The sequence below is a fragment of the Tachypleus tridentatus genome, chromosome 12 (genome assembly GCF_004210375.1).
Source record: "Tachypleus tridentatus isolate NWPU-2018 chromosome 12, ASM421037v1, whole genome shotgun sequence".
Taxonomy (NCBI): domain Eukaryota; kingdom Metazoa; phylum Arthropoda; class Merostomata; order Xiphosura; family Limulidae; genus Tachypleus; species Tachypleus tridentatus.
In genome coordinates this window covers 78,676,943-78,693,780 of record NC_134836.1, presented here as the reverse complement: position 1 = coordinate 78,693,780, position 16,838 = coordinate 78,676,943, and the positions used below count along the sequence as shown (strand labels likewise).

General features: G+C 35.8%; 1 protein-coding gene across 2 annotated transcripts in view; it reads left to right on the top strand.

Moving 5' to 3' along the window:
* Positions 1-16,838, top strand: part of LOC143233712 (peroxidase-like) — a 48,530-nt gene that overhangs the window by 13,379 nt on the left and 18,313 nt on the right. For both annotated transcript variants that reach the window (XM_076470258.1, XM_076470259.1), the window contains exons 2-6: positions 2,060-2,263; positions 2,542-2,630; positions 5,277-5,379; positions 7,454-7,671; positions 8,697-8,867. In XM_076470258.1, the coding sequence (XP_076326373.1) occupies positions 2,060-2,263; positions 2,542-2,630; positions 5,277-5,379; positions 7,454-7,671; positions 8,697-8,867 (785 nt within the window). The remainder of the gene's footprint in view (positions 1-2,059; positions 2,264-2,541; positions 2,631-5,276; positions 5,380-7,453; positions 7,672-8,696; positions 8,868-16,838) is intronic.

Below are 16,838 nucleotides of genomic sequence, written 5' to 3'. Positions count from 1 at the left end.
AAATAGCGACGTACAACAAAATAAAATAAGTGTTGAAATCTCTTTCACGTCCTTAAGCTAAAAATGGTTACATTGCCAGACGATCTAATAACGTCCTTGGTCTAACCAAGTCACACTGCCGGACGTTCTGAGTTTGACCACGTCATTCTGCTGAAGGAATGTAATTACGTTCTTAGACTGACCAGGGCTACGTTTGAGCAGTAAATATTGTATTTGGGGACTCAGAAGCTGTTTTAATTCGGTTCACATCCGTCGTTAATTTTAGAAATCCATAATTAGTACTAAGTGCACACTATTTTGAAATATATGTGAAACATTGTAATTTTAAAGCTTGATCAGTGGTTCTCAACCATTTCTTTCTCATACCCTTCCTCACGAATCTAAAACAATCTCGCGCAGCCCCATATTCCGAGAGATTAATCTGTGGTAGCAGTTCGTATAATGTATTAAAGATACACTGACTTAGTTAAACGTGTAAGATAATGATATTTTCAAATAATACGCTATTTCAATGTAATGCAATCACATCGTTTTTTCCAGTAAAACAAAATATAATATCGAAAATCAATATTAATTGTTGCGGACGTCCTTCACGAGCCTATGTAATTTTTTTATACAGCTTACATTACCCTAACATGCAATAATGTGACTGTTGAAATACATCTTCTCGTTTGTTTTTGAATTTCGCACAAAGCTACTCCAGAGTTATCTGTGCTAGCCGTCCCTAATTTAGCAGTGTAAGACTAGAGGGAAGGCAGCTAGTCATCACCACCCACCGCCAACTCTTGGGCTACTCTTTTACCAACGAATAGTGGGATTGCCCGTAACATTATAAAGCCTCCACGGCTGAAAGGGCGAATATGTTTGGTGCGACGGAGATTCGAACCTGCGACCCTCAGATTACGAGTCGCACGCCTTAACACGCTTGGCCATGCCGAGCCTACATCTTCTCGTAAAGACAATTATACGATAGGTAAAAGGAAAAAAAACAACCAGAACTTAACTAGTTTATTTTTATACATATCATTACTTGTTGTGGTATCTAAATTTTATTCTGGTTTTTTAAAAGTGGATAAGCTTTAAATTAAAGCTAAAAATAAAATAAAACTTACGATAACAAAATAGTTGATAATAATCACATTAAGGTGACAGAAGAGAGGAAATATCTTGTATATTTCTATATTTGTATTATACGTTTACACAATACACGTTCTTATTTATGCGACTTTGGATTTTAAGTTTGAGCTTTTATTTTTATATGCCCTAAGTTCTGCTTGTAGTCTTCTGGAACGTATAGATTTATTTATTTCTAGCTTCTAAGAAAACAAGTTTTCCCTAGCGAGTTCTAAGTTTCTACAGTGGTTGACTTTTAAGCTCTAACTCACGTACATTTCCTTCCAAATTTTATTTTTACTTATTTTTTTCTTCCTGTTTGTTTGGGATTTTGCGTAAAGCTACGCGAGGGCTATCTGCGCTAGCCGTCCTTAATTTAGTAGTATAAGACTATAGGTAAAGCAGGTTATCATCACTGCCAACTCTTGGGTTCCTCTTTAACCAAGGAATAGTGGAATTGACCGTGACGTTACAACGTACCCCACGGCTGAAAGGGTGAGTATGTTTAGTTGACGGGGGTTCGAACCCGCGGCCCTCTCAAATTACGACTCGAGCACCCTAACCACCTGGCCATGTCGTGCTTTTTTTTTTTCCGAGAAAGTTTTAATTTCAGTGTATCTTTAAGGGTTTGAAATACATTTTTATCTTTATCACAGCTCCAAGTTTTTTTTTTTTTTTCGTATTCAGTGTTAAACATTTGCTTCCCAGTGGCACAGCGGTATGCCTTCGGACTTACAATGCTAGAAACCGGCTTTCGATACCCATGGTGGACAGAGCACATGCATCCCACTGTGGTTATTTGTGCTTGATTTAAACGAAGAACAAATGAACATTTTAAACGTTTATGAATGTATTAGGTTCTTGGAACTAAATGATTACCTTCTGAGTAATATTTTTCCTCTTGTTTATTTATTCTGATCCAAAATGCAATTGTTTTATTTTTCAGGTTCGAAACGGCATTCGGGCTTTTGATGCTGTCTGTGCAAAATTCTGTTGCTCAACTCAATAGTGTTCTTTCTGTGCCACCTGACTTTCACGATTTTGGTGGATCCTCAGAATGTGCTTTAGTCTTGCGCAGAACATACCTCGATGGTCGAAGAAAGTCTGTAGCGCCACCGTATGGAGGATTTTTTAATCTTCTGAAACCAGGGTACTTACTATAATATTAGGTTATATTGCGATAAAAACTATTAAAGACTATAACCTAAGACAAACTAAGTTTTTAATAATATTCTAATGATGAATATATTTTATTTTGCTAATTAACAGGCTCGTTATAAATACTAACTTATTACCTTATGTGCACGTGCAAATACAACGTTTTTTTGAAACTGTGACTGTAATGAATCTTGTTATTGTATTTAAATTTCAGGGCGATAAAAAATTGATGAACAAGTATAAATACATCCATTTTTTTTTTTATCCCAGTGCAACACATCACGATGGACCAGCAGAAGAGATCTGTATACGATACACAGATGTCAACTTGGCATTAGCTGAAGCGAAAAGACGAAAAGGTTAGTGAATGTTTTACTTTCTTGTGTTATAAAACTAATTACCCCCATCCAAGTACACATAATAAACCATGTAGCTGTGCTGTAATTGTGAAGTCATGACGTTACAAAAATGTAAGCATTCATGACATTGTGTGTCATGTTCATAAGTTACAACAACTTGACCATATAAATACGTCTTTTCGTCCGTTTGTATCATGTTTATGACCTCAAGTTACAACAACGTGAATATATAAACACGTCTTTTTGTTCATTGGTATCATGTTTATGACCTCCAGCTACAACAACTTGACTATATAAATACATCTTTTTATAAGGATATTGAAGAATGTAATATCAACATGGTTACATGTGGAAACTTTTACGTATAATTAGGTAAGCAAATAAAGATATATATATAAGATGTGTAAGATGATAAAGTTTCTGTAATTTTTTTCATTATTCATTGAAGGTTTATTTGTTTCTTTCCACTAATTTTAGTTTCGTGGATTTTCTCTCTCGAACTGAACAGTTTCTCTTAGCATACGGTTTTTTATATCTAAAAATGAAAAAAAAAACAAACAAACAGCGTTCTAAAGTCAAAAAATAAAAACAGAACCGGATTTGCCGAGTTTCAAACTTGGGTTCTTGGCATTTCACTCATAATTTTATGAGTTGTTGTATTTTTGCCTGATTATAGAGGTGCAATAACAGACCGAAAAGCTTTCAAACTGTAAAATACACAGATTTCCATAGCGTTTAGTGGTTTCAAAAAAAAAAAAAATGTCGTAACACATTTGCAGAAAAAAAAGCAGTGTGCATAATGATATATCCTTATATTTTAGAGAAATATAAGAGTGTACTTTGACTAGTTATTTTAATGTCATGTAACACTTTTTGATAATAATTATTTTTATTTATAACAAGAGACTCACTGTATTAAGCACACTACCCTCTGAAACATAATGCTTTGCCATTATGAAATCAAAGCTACTGGGTTTATGCAACACGTATACTTTTAAGGACGAAATTATCAAAAATAAAAAATTATGTTTTAGAAATATTGTTTGGTTTGTTTTGAATTTCGCGCAAAGATGCACAAGGCTATCTGCGCTAGTCGTCCCTAATTTGGCCGAGTAAGAATAGAGAGAAGGCAGTTAATCATCACCACCCACCGTCAACTCTTGGGCTACTCTTTTACCAATGAAAAGTGGGATTGATCGTGACATTATAACGCCCCTACGGCTGAAAGGGCGAGCATGTTTGGTGTGACGGGGAGTTTTAGAAAGAAAGTTGGACAACTCGCTAATTGCAGGTGAAAGTATTGTTGTTGTTGTTTTGAATTAAGCACAAAGCTACACAATGGGCTATCTGTGCTTTGCCAACCACGGGTATCGAAACCCGGATTTTAGCGTTGTAAGTCCGCAGACGTACCGCTGAGTCACTGTGGGGCAGGTGAAAGTATGACAAAATAATAAAAAAAATAACTACGAGCTACGCTGACCATCATTTTCTATAAAGCTCTGCAAGATCAATAGACATGCGACTCTGTGTGTAAATATATATAGGTACGTAGACACATGAATACATATATAAACAAAACATGTCTTTATTAACTTTAATATATATATAAAGAAACAAAGTGGCACTAGTTTAAAAATGTAGGTAATAATACGCCATGAAGGTGAAATATGCATTGATCAATGACGTACCGACCTCAGCAGAGTCTTCTTGTCGGAATTTCTTTGCTCAACGACAGGAACTGGAGCATGAACTGGAAATTTCCTGCAATGTTGAATATAGTTTGTGACATATATTTAAAATTACTTGATCCCATGAAATCAGTTATAGTTTTGTATTTACTAGAAAAGAGGCAAACTGAATTATCGATTTAATTTGACATAGCAGAACTAGAAAGGAAAAGGGGGTTAGAAACTATGTCAAAATAAAATTATTTTTATTCGTCTTATTATGAAACACAAAATAAAAGGAACCTGGAAATATATTCTTAGAAAAGTAAAAGTTCTGAAAGTCAAAAACGGATTTAACGAAAATCTCAAAGCAGACAAAATGGTTCAAGTTTTTGTTTTTGAATTTCGCACAAAACTACTTGAGGGCTATCTGTGCTAGGCGTCCCTAATTTAGCAATGTAAGACTAGAGGGAAGGCAGCTAGTCATCACCACCCACCGCCAACTCTTGGGCTACGATTTTACCAACGAATAGTGGGATTGATTGTAAGATTATAACGCCCCCACGGCTGGGAGGGCGATCATGTTTGGCGCGACGGGGATGCGAACCCGCGACCCTCAGATTACGAGTAAAATGGTTCAATATTTCTCGTAATAGAAATTGGCGGGAAAGGTATTTTTCTTTGCGCGTTCATGACTTGATGGTACACAACTGAACCTGCGTGAGTTTCTAGAATTAAGGCCTAAAACGAAATTGCCAGCGAATATCCCTTTATGATAATATCGTAAAATCTGAAGTCGTTAAATCTTCGCAGTCTAAAAACTTAGTCACACAGCGTGACTGAATTTCGTTGTCATGGCTTTAACACACAAAGGAGAGAATTAACTTTTTTATTAAACCTCTGTGCATTATCGAACACGCAAACATTATTAATGAATGAAAGTTAAACGTATAGTGGTAATGATTTTTTTTTCTTCTAGGACACAGATCGCCTCGAACAATTCAGTCTTTGGAGCCGCATCCAACTGATATAGGAATAACAGGAGAACTGGTATTGGAAACCACCCGAATTCTAGCTCTTCAGTAAGTTTTGATAACGTATACCACTAGAAAATGTATATAGCCAACAATATTCTAAATACAATACCAAGTCTATATAACTAGTAACACACTGGAGCAACATTAGGTATCTATAGCCACTGAAATCTTAGAGAACTATTTAAAACCGTACAGCCATACTGGTTAAGTTTTTATAACCAATAATATACTGGGACAACATTAGTTGTCTATAGCAACTTACAGTATACATCACTAGTTAGTTGATATAACCAATAACATCCCAAGCATACGAGTTAATTTGCATGACAAATAAACTTGTAGTACATAATAAATTTATTTATAATCAACGACACCAGGAGACACCAAATGCTTTCTACAAACGCTTAAATGTTAATAAGTTTATACAACCAATAACATGGTAATACAACAGTAAGTTCATACATCCAATAACATAATACCACAACAGATAGGTTTCTTTAATTGTTCAGATATTCTATGACTATAGTATGACTCATTATATAACCTATATACTAAGTGAAATATCCCTTTAGAACAGATGTAAATTTTGTAGGTGTAGACGAAGTTAGCTCCTCATGTACGAGTGAAATGGTTCTAAAAGCTAAAAGGAATGTATCTGGGGAATCAAAATAAATATTCATTTATAAAATGAATATAAATATTCTCCTGTAAAACTGCACCAATATTAACGGTTTTTTTGTGCTCCAAATCAGAGGAGAATTCCCTGAAATCTAACAATCCAATACTACATTAAGTTATATCGTTTCTCTTTATGTTGATTAAAGTAAATTAGCTCAATTCTATGAATTTCGTGTATGGGCTTATGCCAAACGTGAGCTAATCCACCTGTTATTCATGAGTTTCATTAAAGGAAAAGTAGTAGTGTCTTTAAAGTGCCCTAATGTTCAAGTAATTGAAGCTGGTACGAAGTTTTGCCGATACAGTACGTGGAAAATAAATCAGTATATTAACTATTCTGTCGCTGTTTCAAGTGCATAAAAATTCACATTGAACCATGATCGTGTTTTTATGTGTGAAAAGTGTAGTTATCCTTGACATCTCAGACTTGTTTCGAGTGAACAATAATATCATGAAATATCATGAGCAAAACAGCTATCTAGAAATGATAAGTTGTGTTAAGACTGAGCTATTTTCCCGTGTTCAAATGGAAGGTTGTTTGAAACAATTGAACTATTTCCCCATATTTACGAAAGATTGTTTAAACATATGTACCTTCTCCCTATATTTACTGATGATTGTTTAAATCAATTGAACTATTTCCCCATATTTACGAAAGATTGTTTAAACATATGTACCTTTTCCCTTCTATTTACTGATGATTGTTTAAATCAATTGAACTATTTCCTGATTGTTTAAACATATGTACCTTTTCCCTTCTATTTACTGATGATTGTTTAAATCAATTGAACTATTTCCCCATATTTATGAAAGATTGCTTAAACATATGTACCTTTTCCCTTCTATTTACTGATGATTGTTTAAATCAATTGAACTATTTCTCATGTTTACGAAAGATTTTTAAAAATACTTGAACTATTTCCTCTTGCTTACGGAAGGCTGATTACAACAACTGAATTACTACTACCCTATAATCGTTTAAATGTATTGATATACTTCCCCACATTAAGGGAAAACTCTTTTTCAAAGAACAACATTAATTTTCAAGATATATTTAGTTTATGTTCTTCAAATAGTTTTTGGGCAGTAAGATTCCTTTGATAAAGTATTGTGTCATAACAATATCCATACTGAGACAAGTTAACTGAAAAAAACAAAGAGGCCTAATTTTAGGAAGTAAAGTTTGATATTTTAAGGTAGGAATTGTACTTCGAAAAATGAAAGGGTGTTTATCTCAAATATCTGTAGTTTCATACACGTATGCGTAAGAAAATGGGTGCTGTCAGAACATTTAGGGCATTGTGTTTATGCAACTAAAAATAATAACTCAGAAGAATATCTGGACCAGTCAATGTCTAATACAAAAATTAGCATAAAATACTACCCGTTCCTGGTGTTAGAGGTGAAATGCCTTTTTTATGTTTCTTTGTTTGTTTTCCAGATTTAAACTGTCACGTGATGAGATAATGAACGGTCTTCCTATGATTGATACTTCTCGCACTGACATCTGGGAAATCTGTCCTGCCCACGTGAAGCCCGTGCCATGTACTATCGAAAGGTACAGATCATACACAGGGTTATGTAACAATGCGCAGCATTCCAGTTGGGGCTCAACTCATACCCCCTTTGTCCGCTTCCTTCCCCCTGCCTATGTTGATGGTAAGTTTAACTTCATTTAAAAATACTATATATTATAATATAAAATATATATTTCATCAAAGAAAGAAGAAACATCAATAATTATGCAAAAAAATAAAGGGCATATAAGTGTCATGTCGAAGAGTGAAGTTAAATACAATGATTTATGAATTATTTTCCCGTAAGGGAGCCAAAAACCACCTAAAAGAGTTACCTGTTTTAACTATTCGCACCACTATACAGTACTGTGTTGTCTATCAGTCAGTCAACATTTTAATAGACACTATAGTGACGTCACGTATGAGACACTTAACTTTTAGATTTATGCTATCGTGACATAAGTAAAACGTGTGTATGCTTTGGATCACGAGAAGAATTATGTACTCTGTAAGCTACCATGCAGAATAACGTGTGAACTTCAAAAGCAAGAAATAAAAATATTTAATATTCCTAATTTTTGTTTTCTTTCCTTTTGAAAGTACATCTAATATAGTGAAGATCTTTTATTCAAATAACGTGTGGATGTTACGAAAAAACAATTATGTTTAACCAGATACCTCACCGTTTGTTTTTAAGTGTTTGAGTATAGATAGTTTCTCTTAGAGATCAAAAGATAATGAGATATTTCATATTTGAAATGTTTAAGGAACCTGATATTTCACGATTGGTTAATTAATATTGAATTTTGATAAGAACTGAAAATGTCTTAACTTGTTTTTTGATTCCCTCTTAAGTATAATAAGTTCTCATCTGAAGTGTCATTTTATTAACACTTTTAATGATGAATACTTTAAGGTATTCAGATGTTTCACGCTAACAATGCAATATTATTTTTATTTTGCCTTCTTTTATTTCAACCCTAGAAATGTGAAAGTTTTCTCGTCCTGCCTTCTTTTATTTCACACTAACAATTTCAAAATATTATTGTTTTCCCTTTTCTTATGTTAAATCTCCATTACATCTGTTCTAAGCTTATGTATTTGCATTAAGCTATCTGTGTGTGAAATTGTGATATCTCGTCTTTATAAGTAATTTTCTCTGACCAGGAATCTCGGCACCACGCATATCCGTAACAGGAGGACCATTACCACCAGCTCGCGTAATCAGTTCGCATATTCATCCAGACGTAGATTTTCCCAGCAATGAGCTTTCTGTTCTCGTTATGTCTTGGGGTCAATTTATTGACCACGACATGACCCTTGCAGCAGTACCCAGAGGTAGGTTATTAGATTGACTGTTGCAGCGGGTTTTCTTTAGGACCATTATTACACGACCTAATCGCTCGAAGAATTACACTTGGAATATATAACCATTCCATCATTTGCTACATCTGAAACATGTGAAATCTTGTTTTTTTACAGGTGACGCTATTCTGATCCCAGTGAAGAGTAATGTAATATACATATTGAAAATGTTGTACCAAAATCGTAGGTTTTGTAACGTGATTAATAACTTAAGTAGGTGTGACAATATATGTTCAACAGTCTTTACATCAAACTAACGTAGGCCACGTATGGCTAGGTAGATAAGTCACTCGACTCGTAATCTGAGAGTCGCGGGTTCGAATCCCCGTCCCACAAAACATACACTTTTAGCCGTGGGGGCTTTATATTGTTACACTCAATCCCACTATTCGTTGGTAAAAGAGCAGCCTAAGAGTTGGCGGTGGATGGTTAAGAGTAGCTGCCTTCCATCTAGTTTTACAATGTTAAATTAGGGACGGCTTGTTCGCTCTCTCTCTCTTAGTGTTCGGGTATGATATGTTTGTACCCTGGAGGGTCAGGTTCAGTAGCTCTTGTGTGACTTTGTTTAATTTCGTTTGAATTTCGCGCAATTTCTCGACATTTTCCAAAATCAGTTTCATGTAGTATGAATTTCTTCAAAGTCACGCTTCACTCGTCTTTATCCACGTAAACGACTCTTTATTGTTTGATACGGTAACAACTGGTTGTTTAAAAATCTGACAGTCTTAGGTAGTTAGTAACACTAAAAAATACTTTTCTTTGTCTGTCAGCAGGAAAACCACGTTGTATCGCTCTATTTTCTCGGGAAATTAAACAAAAATAAGAAGTTAATGACTCGATTGAAAATACGGTTTATTGAACAAACGGAACGTTGTAGTTTTCCCTCGGGTAAAACAAACAACACAAAATTTCCACGTTAACTGCCGTAATCTCACGATCATCACAGTTGTCTTGAATCATTCATAATGCATCTAGAATATTTCAAAATTAAGAAGAAGAAAAAATATGTAGCTTTTGATAAAATGTATAACGTTATTAATTGATATTTGATATTAATAACCTTACGCTTGGAGCTTCGCACTGATGAATTAGAAAACATTTCAAATTGTAAGATATTAATTACTTGTCTCTCTCTTGCGCACGAAATTATGCGAAAAAATGTTATATTCAAATTTTAAAACAACCTCAAGAAATGTAATTTAATCTAATTATACATAGTTCTGAATGTAGACTGCATCATTTGATGAACTTGCTGCTGGTTCTGAAGCCGCTGATGTCAGTTCTGGTTAAGAGGAATATTGGAATATTATAAATTTCTAAAAATATATAATATTAAACAGAATATCGCACACTGTAATGCCCGATGCTGAAACATACTGATATTTTATGATTATCAGTTACACATCAAGACAAACGATTCTTTGCTGTTTAATTTTCAAAACGTCGTTTCTGTCAATCTCGTTTTTTGTTTTATTGTTAAATTAAATTATCTTATCAGTCAAGCTGAAGTTAGACATTATCCGTACTGTTTAATTTTATAAAGCTCTTTCTCTCGAGTTGGGCGTGGCCTGGTCTGGTGGTTAAAACATTCGACTCGCAATTTGAGTGTTCGAATCCTCGTCACCATTCGAACATGCTTGCCATTTCAGGTGCGGGGGCGTTATAATGTGACAATGAATTCCGCTGATAAAAGAGTAGCTAAGAGTTGGCGGTGGGTGGAGTTAACTAGTTAAGTTTGCTCAAATCTATCGCTTATAAGTTAGGGATGGCTAACACAGGCATACCTCGAGTGGTTTTTTGCGAAGTCCAAAACAAATCAATCTTCCGATTTTAGGTTTAGTACAGTTAAATCATTCTATTATTGGAGTTGAAATTAGAAAACTAACTTATTTGTTTAATATTTCGCCTTCTCCCTTAAACCATTGCATATCTACACAAGGTATACAATTTTGCGTACTCTCTTTTTTTTTTTGAGAAAAATATCGTCCTCTGTATACTCTTCCTGGCTAATTTTTCCATACATTTGGCTTTATTTTTTCACTATTTTCTATTACTTCTATTGACTTCCTTATATTTCTACTTCGTTCGTCTCTTCATAGCCCGTAATGGCCAGATGGTGAGGGGCGCTTGATTCGCAATCAAAGGGTCGTGGGCTCTAATCCGTGTCACATCAAACATACTCGCACTTTCAGCTGTGGGGACGTTGTAACATGATGGGTAAACCCACTATTCGTTGGTTAAAGAGTAGCACAAGAGTTGGCGATGGGTGGTAGAATACTATGGGCTACTCTGGTTCAAAAGTACTACAACAACAACGTAGTAGTAGCCGACATTAAAATTAGGGATAAAGGAAGAAGTCTTATGCGCTTGACCCTCCTGGATATCTAAAATTCAACATACCCAAATACCCACAAAGAAGAAGTGAAACAATGTTACTTTTTGTAGTGTTTTGACGCGAGTCAACGTCTTGGCTCTGCTAATTCTACGCGGTTATCTTAAGTTATTATATGTTGATTTTTTTTATCATTACAAAATAATGAAGAGACAAACTATCAGTAACCACTTCTGCCAAGTAAAAAAATAAACATAAAATGAACGAATAACTCCAAACCAACATTGGAAGATTCAATATATGTTGCTTACGGGTTGTTGTTGTTTTTTTAACTTATTTAAATTTCATTCCTCAACAATGAGATGCCAAAGATAAAAATCTTTACAAATATACCGAAATTTTATCAGATGTTTAATACGTGCAATTTTTAATATTTTAAAACTTATGTATATGACAAAGTAGGAAACTATTTGAGCTCTGATAACCACGGGTATTGAAACTTGAATTTTACCGTCATAAGTCCAGAGATTTGCCGTTGAGCCACTGAGGGTGGAGCGTAGTAAAATTATATGCAATCCCTACTTCAGAGGATTTTAAGTGTCATGTAATATAATAAATATTTATAACATTTGTTAAAACAGTTTGCTAGTAATGAACTATATAAGACACAATATACTCTGGGTGAGCTTTCATTTAAAATATGTGAGGATGGTATGTTTACAACAGTCTAGAATAATGCGCAATAACTCTTGTTTACGTCTTTTACTGTGCCAACCATAATTATTTGTTTTAGTTACTATATTGGTCACTAGATGGTAACACATATACACTTTAATTAGCGAGTGCTTATGAATAATACATTTTCTTATATTTATTTGGAATGCTGTCTTTTTGCTCGCTGTTCACGCTATTTCACAGAATTGTAAGGGCTTATGTATGCATATTTTTATGAAAGGAACATTCACATAAAAGTACAATGGATTAATTTTTAGAGTCAATGTCTGGAGTGAAAGACTGAAAAATTCTAGTAAACTGAACACCCTTTTGTGCAGGTTTCAACTTCCTACAAAAGTTACGTTAGCTATTATTAAATCAATTTTATTCAAAATATAATGTTTCTCTATGTGTTTAGACTCTACTAACTTAATGTTTCATCTCACTGCACCAGAATTGTATCTTCATGACGAAGTAGTCATTACGCCTCTCAAAGATCCACGCCTTTTCGTTTTGTCTTCTAGGTCATAAAGAGTCCCATAAGCTAGCTAACTTATTATTGGTTGGAATGTATATATGTAAAATTGGCTGGTATGGGTAGAGAAAAATTCTTTGTAGAGATTTTGAACATTTCTCCCCTATGATTTTCTTATTTTTCTACGTATTGCGGTCTTTTCTACTATGTATTACTATAGTTCATTTATTTATTAAAACATTTCACCTTTCACAAATGATTGTTAGAGCTGTGTGACGCTTCAACTGTCCCATCTTTCATACAAAGTTGTTAGAGATATGGCTTGTTAAAATATTATTTTTAACATGTCCTTTGTGCTATATAACTTGTTAATGTGTTTTCACATATTGTTAGATTTGTGTCACTGGTAGTATTTTATCGTTTAACCAATCACCCTGAAAGCAGTGTATTTCTATCAGACTCACACACAGGCACATAAAATACACATGATTGTCACTACTTTGTAACTTATTAAACTTAGCACGGGTTTCCAACAGCTGTTTATGAAACGTACCGTAAATATTGTTTATAACGTGTGTGAGAAACAAAACTTAAAACCTACTACAGGTCTGTTTACTGAAGTATTCAGAATTCGTTTATAATTTCTGGAAAACCCCTTATCAATGGCTCTTTTTAAAAAACAACAACATCGGTTTGTTTACTCGACTAGTAACCTGAGGGTCACGGGTTCGACCCGTCGCACCAAACATGCTCACCCTTTCAGCCGTGGGGGCGTTATAATTTGACCGATTATTCCTACTATTCTTTGGTAAAAGAGTAGCCCAATAGTTGGCGGTGGGTGGTGATGACTAGCTGCCTTTCCTCTAGTCTTACACTGCTAAATTAGGCACGGCTAGCGCAGATAGCCCTCCTGTAGCTTTGCGCGAAACTCAAACCAAACCAAAGTCATATTTTCAAACTTTTAGTTACCACCTTTTTAGTAGGTTTATGAATTTGTTAAATGCACGAAAATTTGGTAATTTGAGGACTTTATAACTAATTTCTCGTGCGAATATTAAAAACAACAACAACTTTAAAACACTCGGAGCAATTTTCAATAAACTTCTAAGTGTGTTTGACGTATGAACTTATTATTTGGTCCATTGATTTCAAAATTTCCTCAGCAGAAGAACCATTCACAAAGTACAAAAACACCGAGGCCAATACATTTCTAGATACGGAGTATCTTAACGGTACTGAATACTTGCTATGGCCTCCTGACACTTTTCTAACGCCATCTTCTAATAATACGTATTCTCGGAATGTTCTAATGGTTTTATGCACAACATATTATGGATCCCTTCTTTCGCAATTAAGACTATAAAAATTTTGATTTATTTTACTATGATACGACTGAGGTGATATTTTGTTACTAAATAAATGCTAAGTTCACGTTACATATAATCACAAAATGGCGATAACTGTACTCAAATTATGTTTGGTGACCTGACCTACTATTGTATATTATTCTTGTTTGTAGTTAAAAATCAGAGAGTGCCCCAGGGTGACCCAAAAATTTGTTTTTGCAATTGAAGTTTATTATCATTATTTCAACCTCAAAAAGTACCACGCGCATGTCGCTGTTGACGACCTGATTAAATTATAGCGTTACAACTGAAAAACAAAATCGGATTACTCACCACCTTACTGCTTGTTTGTTTACATAAGTAACATTGTCGTGCACTAATGTATGTAGATAAGTTAGTGTACGTCTGTTTCATACGTATCGAGTTTGCTGCTCGTGCTAGGAACAGGATGTCTCTGGACAACATTAGTATGTTTATTTTAGAATAAAGTATAGCTATTTGTTTTGATTTTGGGGCAAACCTATTCAACGGCTAACTGCGCAAGAGGTTTTTAATTTAGCAGTAAAAGAATAGAGGGAAGGCAGCTAGTAATTCCTTCCACCACCAACTCTTTCACCAATGAATAGTGGGATTAGTCGTGACTTTATAACGCCCCCACGACTGAAAGGGTAAGCATGTACGGGGATTCGAATCTGCGAATGTCAGATTACGAGTCAGTTGGCCGTGTCATGCCAGGTCCCTTGGTCTTGAATATTAACACGTGTTACACGAAGTTCTATACGGTTGAAAATTCCAGTTTCCAGCAAGACGGTAAAGCAAGGACATAAGCTGCAAAGAAATCTTCGTCTCATTCTCGAGAAGTGCGATTTGACATTCGTCCTTATAACGCCCTCACGACCTCAAACTGTAAAGCAAGATTTTTATTTTTTGAATATTGAGGACGCGAGCGTTTGGAACCACATTTCGACACGCTACCCACTGGGCCACGCTTACCCATTATTCTACATGACTAGAAACCAATAACAGTGATTAAATTACGTCAGTTCTTTCGTGCCTGTATCACACGAACGAGGATCGGCTCCAACTTCTTTACCTTGGTAGTGATGGTGGGGGGTGCAGTGGAGATGTTGCTTTTTCTGATTTGTTATGAATTTCGTGCAAAACTACACGAGGGCTATCTGCGCTAGTCGTACCTAATTTAGCAGCGTAAGACTAGATGGAAGGCAACTAGTCAAAAGCACTCACCATCAACTCTTGAGCTACTCTTTTATCAACGAATAGTGGGGTCGATCACAATAGTATAATGCCCTAGCGGCTGAAATGGCAAGCTTGTTTGATGCGATGAAGGTTCGAACCCGGGACCCATAGATTGCATGTTAAGCCCCCTAAGCACCTGACTTGTCTTTTCTTAGCAACTTAAAACTCATGCAATTTTGAATATTAATAATATTATTTTTCACATTGCTAGAGAGAGTAAACTTGGGTGGACCAGAGTAACATTTCAGGGTGTACCGCTAGGGATCTCTCCTAGCGCCGGCTCTGACACATACTATGAATGTTGTCTGTTTGTTTTGGAATTTCGCACACAGCTACTCGAGGGCTATCTGTGCTAGCCGTCCCTAATTTAGCAGTGTAAGACTAGAGGGAAGGCAGCTAGTCATCACCACCCACCGACAACTCTTGGGCTACTCTTTTACTAACGAATAGTGGGATTGACCGTCACGTTATAACGCCCCCACGGCTGAAAGGGCGGGCATGTTTGGCGCGACCGGGATGCGAACCCGCGACCCTCAGATTACGAGTCGCACGCCTTAACACGCTTGTCCCCAGGGCCACTTTGCGTCTATGCCATAACTTAAGTTATACATGGCCCGGCTCGTAATATATTACGAGGGCTGTTCAAAAAATACGCGGATTGTTTGAATTGCTCGGCTCCAGTTGGTTCCAGGGGAATCCGCTTGGTGTCGCTAGGTTCGCACAGATCAGCTGATTACGACGCCATTTCCCGATTGCAGATATCTTCATTTGTGTATTAGCTACGCGGTTTTAAGTGAAGTGCGATTTTTTCGTTTGGCGGATTTCAGAATGAATGACCTGAAGGAGCAACGACTTGCTGTGAAATTTTGTGTTAAACTTGGACAACTCTGAAGTTTTTTTCTGAAGTCGAGAGGAGAGTACTTTGAAGGGGTCCCAGACCTGCAACTTCTAAATAAAGTACATTTTGTTTTATGACGTCAGTCCGCGTATTTTTTGAATAGACCTCATATATCATACCAAAATAGAACGATATTTCCCATTTATTCATATAATATTCCGGCGAAACTTTGATGTGTGTAAGGTTATAAAACCCTATTTGTTGGCTTAGGCCTCGCATGTCCAGGTGGTTAAGGCACTCGACTCATAATCTGAGGGTCGAGGGTTTGAATCCACGTCACACCACACGTGCTCGCCCTTACAGCAGTGGGAGCATTATAATGTAACGATCAATCCCACTATTCGTTGGTAAAAAAGTGACCCAAGAGTTGACGATGAGTGGTGATGACTAGCTGCCTTCTCTCTAGTCGTACACTGCGAAACTAAGGACTGTTAGTTAGTGCGGATAGCTCTCGTGTAGCTTTGGGGAAACTCGAAACAAACAAACTGATTATTGGCTCGTAGGGGAGGAGTCGTCAAAGATTGCCGCGCTGACCCAGTGACAACATTGTAAGAAGCAGGCTTCCATGTCAGTAGAGTGTTATAAGAGAATCTTTCATGGGTCGGATCAGGCGAGCCGCTGAAATAGCTGCTCTTAGGATTCCACCCATCTATACAACAGAGCACAAACATATCGGGTTACGTATGTTTTAATACACAAATCTACATGACGTTAGAATATTTAGACTGTCTGGTATAAAAGAATGAAGAAGAAAAAAACAGACCAAATTAAAACGCTTCTGTCTAGCGTTGTAATATATCTCTTTTGTTCCAACTTTAAGTTGGTACAGTTACCATCCTGCAGTATTCGTACAATATATTGGCGATATTTAAACAGGTAATAAGCTGTTTCCCTAAATATACAAAATTGTTTGTCACACATT